Raw genomic sequence first — 5,349 nt, 5'->3', positions numbered from 1 at the left:
CATGCCGGCATGTCCACGGACGCGCTCGGATTTGTATTGCTGTCTACATGACAGATGGTGCTCTGTGAGGCCGCAAGAAGATACGATTCAATTTTCTTTTGAAAGGCACGTCCTCATTTATTTATTTATTTATTTAGCCTCCCCCTCTTTTCACGCAGGGAGGGGAGAGGAGGGAAAATTTAAAGGGATGGAAAAGTTCGGCCTCTGCTTTGGGGTTTTGTTTCTTTTTGAATCCCACGCTTAAGAAACGGAAACTCTCCAAACATTCCCATTTGATCGCTAGCAAATCGCTATCTGCAAGATTAGCAGCAGGAAAGGAAAGAATTAAAAAGAAAAAAAGAAGGAGCACAGAGAAAAGAGCGCAGGGGAGAGCCTAGCAGATACATCAGATCCCGTAGGGATTGGGGAAATAAATCTCCCCACTGGCCTTGTTATATTTGTGGAGCCTTGAGCTGTGTATTTAAAAGTATCATGTCTGTAGCCTGGATCCCACGGAGCATTGCCGAAAGAGAAACGGTTAAGCAGAAACTGGCAGGCCAGAAAGGACAATATTAAAATTGGGGACCTGGAAAGGAGGGGGGAGAGGGGCGGGGGAAATCACCGTAATATTGAAACACTGGATATTGGCTTGCTTGGGGGGGAAAAAAAAATCCTCTATTGCTCTCTGAGTCTGTTTCAACATCCAAGGAAGCGCAGGGAATAACGGCAGGAAGTGCATATTCCGCTGAAGCTGCCGTCAAACGCTAGAGAAGGGATGGTTAAATGACGGGGTATCGTTTATCCCCGATATTGCTCTCATTAGTACTCCCTGAAGGAGCCAGGACCCGTCCACCCGGCTCTCCCCCCGCCTCGGTCGGGCGGTACCGGCGCCGGGGGCAGGGCGCGGGGGCCGGCATGTCCCTCATGTCCCTGCCCGTGTCCCTGCTCCCCGCCTTGCCCTTGTATCCCGGGGCCGGGGCGCTGACCCGCTCTCTCTGCTTCTCTGTCTCGGGAAGGCTCCACCGCCCCCTCCAAGATGATGCTTAGCCCGGACCAAGCCGCCGACTCCGACCACCCCTCCTCGGCGCCCTCCGACCCGGAGTCCCTGGGCGGCGCGGACGCCCAGGCGCTCAGCTGCTGCGTCTCCGACCCGGAGCCCGCCGAGGGCGGCGGCGGCGAGGGCCGGGGCGGCGGCGGCGGCGGGGAGGGCCGCGGCGGGGGCCGGCCCGGGCTGCACCCGCCGCCGCTGAGCCGGGAGGAGAAGCGCCGGCGGCGCCGCGCCACGGCCAAGTACCGCTCGGCCCACGCCACGCGGGAGCGGATCCGCGTGGAGGCCTTCAACCTGGCCTTCGCCGAGCTGCGCAAGCTGCTGCCCACCCTGCCCCCCGACAAGAAGCTCTCCAAGATCGAGATCCTGCGCCTCGCCATCTGCTACATCTCCTATCTCAACCACGTGCTGGACGTGTAGCGGCCGACAGACGCTCGGAGCCCCGGGACCCCCAGTCCCGCCGGCCCGGGTCCGGCCGCGGCGGGCAGCGCCTTCCCCGGGGCGGGCGGCGGGGCGGGGGGTCCCCGCTGCTTGCGCTCCCCCCCGGAGGGCTCCCGACTGATCGAGAGCCCGCTTTTCGAAGAGAAGTGTAAAACCGGATCGTCTCTTCAGGCTGTCAAGTGCCCCTTTATATATATCCAAAAACATCTACTTGTGACCTTAAACGTGTGACCCATGGGTGCAGTTAAAAATAACTATTTTTTATTTATGGTAGAAGGAGTCGACAATTTATTTTTTTCAAGATTTATTTATTTTTCAGAGTGGTGGCAATTTTACTTTGGATACTTCGTGCCAATTGGTTTCTATAGTCGGGTGTTTACACTTTCTCCTGTGGAATATTATGTTTGACTTTATGAGTGTTTGTTGGGATCAATACAGTGTTCATTTTATTTTCTTTTTAATTTATTTTTTCCCTCCAATTATATTGCACTTGTGTACCACAAACCTCCCCTCCCTCCCTGTTTATAAGTATATTTTATATATATCAAGGCATTTGCTCTTGACCTTTTTTCTTTCTTTCTTTCCTTGTGTGGGATCAACAACCACTAGCACTTAACTAGGAGAGGTTTTCTTTTTTTTAAACTTGTTGTTATTCTGATCTATAGTTGCGTCTGAAAAGTACTTTGCAAATCGTTTATAAGGGAAGTAGTTTCTTTGTGGGTGTATATGTGCGTGTGCGTATACATGCATGTGTGTGGGAGTGAGCGTGGGTGTGTATGTGTGTGGTATATTTTTAGGAAAGGACATTTTTTTCCTAAAAAAAAAGAAAAAAAAAAGAAAGAAAAGTAAATCCAGGACTGCTTTCCTTTGTGACAACCAAAAAAATTCTATAACCTGAAAATATTTCATGTTCTTTGCTGTGAATCTCTTAAAACAAGAAGCGCATTTTAGGGATGAAAGAGAAAAAGAAAAAAAAAAAACACATCTGCTATCCAAAGATTTTAGTCTTTTTCAGGGTTTTTTTGTGTGTCTATGTTGCTTTATATAATGCAATATTTTGTAGTGAAAATAGATAAATCTGGTTTCTATCTGATGCGTTTTTCATATCTCTCATGAATGGTGAGCTGTTTTGCATATAAATAAAAGTATCAAATAAAAGCTGTTTTTTCCTAATTATTTTTCCCTCTTGGTCCTTCTGTAAGACAGACGTGAGATGTCTTTATGAATAAGGATTGCAAAGGCTTCTCAAGTAGTGCATGGGAAGCTTCAACAGGTTACTCGCCTCTTCCTAGGTAGACTTGGACTGCAGTCCCTCCACCACAGCTCCCCTGCTCCAGCCGCTCTCAGCTGGCTGCCCTGCCCAAATGCAAAGGAGACACGGGACCCTCACTGTCACTTTCTCCCAGTCTCATCATGACTGGCATCTGGTCACATGTTCTGAAGTTCAAGCTGTACAATCCAATCTAATGCTTGCAAGCACCTGTTTTGCTGCCTCACTCTTTGAAATGTCTGGTTTAGCCACCCAAATGTACATGTTTTGTCCTGTCTGACTGCACTGGGTTTTCTTTCTCTTAAGTTCAGCTTTGATCCCTCTCAGGCCAGGTCTTATTCTACTGAAACCAAGGAAAACTCTTGTGCCCTTTCCCCACTTTAGAAAAGCTCAAACATAATCTTTTATATAAGGCTTCATTGCCAAATCTTGTCATTTGAAATATGGAATAGATACAGTCTCAATGGCAGACAGGTTATTACCTGAGTACTGTGAGACTATCTCATTTATTAAACCCTTTTCTCGTTTACCACAAGGGGTTAATTTTACCTATAATTTGAATATTGCCATTGACTCTGGTGGCTTGGTCATCCCTTCTTACTTGCTGGAGAGATAAAACCCTCCCCTCCACCCCATTTTTATGGCTGACACTTTGCACAGTGATTTAATTAAGTGTGGTCTTGACCAGCTGAAAAGCTCCATGCAGAAAACCTGTCAGAGACTGTTAATTCCATTTCCTACGAATACACGCTTACTGTGTCCCAGGGGAGCACACACTGGTTTGGTAGTTCAATGCACAGGTATCAAATCCTGCATTTCAGGGCTAAAATAACTCCACCAACTTTGGAGCTGGCTTCCTTTGGGACAGTTTTGTTTGTTAGGTTCAATATCAGTGCGCTGTGTTGAGTTTGATATAATTTGCCTGAGTGATATTAAAAATCCTGCCATTCAAAAAGCCTTCATGTTACCAGCATTTGGGAGGACTTAGTTAATAAAAAGATAAACATATTATTTCCTTCTTGACCATTGGGAATACATCTTTTAGGACAAAAGACTGCTCTGCAATATCCAGGTGAATATGATGGCTGTAGTCACTGGCAGTTGTAGGTGTAAACCCCACATTCCCCCTACCCTCACTTCCCCTTCTGGGGGTCTCACACATGTGTCAGAGGCACAGGTTGAGATAATGCTTGAGTCTCAGGTTCCCAGCCATGTGATCCTGTGCCCAGGTGATAAGCCAGAAAGGCTTCTGTGTTGTGAGCAAAGAAGAGTACAGTGTGGAGATGCATGGAAAGAGGCTCAGAAAGTCAGAAGATCTTGTGGGCTGTTCCATTCTTATCATCCCAGAGAAAAGAGAGAGCCTATCTGCACTCAGATGCAGAGCAGCAAGGGCTTTGCTTTTGGTGGTATCCAAAGGGTCAAATCTCAAGATTAACCTGCAAAAGAGGCAGGGTACTTGACCTGAAGAGATGTCCTTTTCTTCCTAAATTTTATCTGATGGAAGAAATTACTTCTCCCTACAACTCCTGTCTCACTTCCATACACTCACCACCTTGTTTAAATCCTGTCCCCACAACAACATCACTCCAACTACTTCTATTTTTTCTGCTGGCACCAAGAAGGAAATGCATTCTCATCTAGCAGTTGATGAGCGTTGAAAACAGCTCACATTCCACACCGTTTTTTATTCTTAAGGATCTGAGTAGTATGCACAAGCTACAAGGCCTATGAAAAGAAAAAAAAAAAAAAGGCTGAATGGCTAAGGGCTCTGAAGTCTGGATTTATGAAGAATGAGTAAACAAATTTAACTCCATCTCATTGCAAGTCTGGGTTAGATAGCAATAAAATCTAATTATATAATCAAATTTTGTCTGTGTCTATATTCCCTCAGCAATAAAGGAATGAATGACCTTGAATGACAATACTATAGGAGGAACGGGGTTGGAAGTTCTGAATGGAAGTTTATATCACACTCAGCCATTACAACAGTAGGTAGGGAAGAGACACAGTTAATATTTCCTGGCATTTTAGCTACATTCAGACACCTTTCTTTCACAACTGAAGAGGAGCTCATCCTACAAACTACGAAAGAAAGTGCACTCAAAGACAGAGAAGGCAAAGCACTATCTCTGGATCTTTAGCTTACTCTAAGAGAGAGGCTTTAGGCTTGAACTCAATACAATATATAAAACATTTAAAAATTATGTAAAAATATAAAACATTGAATGGGAACCTCCAGCATTCACAGAGAGCAAGTAGTTTTAATGGATAAATCTAGAATATCGCAGTACAAGGGATATCCAATGCATGCTAACATCAGGTTATAACACCTATTAAGACACATTTTCTGGCCTGTATGGACTCACAGGGACACGGTGCAGTACACACTCACATGGTATCATTAGGAAGCAGGGCAGCTAATGCATTCATCTGAACCCTGGAAACAGATCCTGACCCTGATACAGCAAACGAGGACAGACAGCAAGCCAAAAGTAACTCCTCCAAATAAACATAATGGTTTTGACAGGACTGTACAGCTAAGGGGGAGCTGTATCTGAGTATCATACAGTTTCCTAAGAGACTAAAAGATCTTGAGCACAAAATATTCCAA

At 45.8% G+C, this 5,349-nt stretch overlaps 1 protein-coding gene across 1 annotated transcript; it reads left to right on the top strand.

Moving 5' to 3' along the window:
• Nucleotides 1-940: 940 nt before the first annotated feature.
• Nucleotides 941-2,313, top strand: NHLH2 (nescient helix-loop-helix 2). The gene has a single exon (XM_066338869.1). It carries the CDS (start codon nucleotides 1,016-1,018, stop codon nucleotides 1,445-1,447), a length of 432 nt encoding a protein of 143 aa, XP_066194966.1. The 5' UTR covers nucleotides 941-1,015; the 3' UTR covers nucleotides 1,448-2,313.
• Nucleotides 2,314-5,349: the final 3,036 nt, after the last annotated feature.

Source organism: Sylvia atricapilla, chromosome 2, assembly GCF_009819655.1.
Source record: "Sylvia atricapilla isolate bSylAtr1 chromosome 2, bSylAtr1.pri, whole genome shotgun sequence".
Taxonomy (NCBI): domain Eukaryota; kingdom Metazoa; phylum Chordata; class Aves; order Passeriformes; family Sylviidae; genus Sylvia; species Sylvia atricapilla.
The sequence above is the reverse complement of the archived record's forward strand: the minus strand, read 5'-3'. Positions and strand labels throughout refer to the sequence as shown.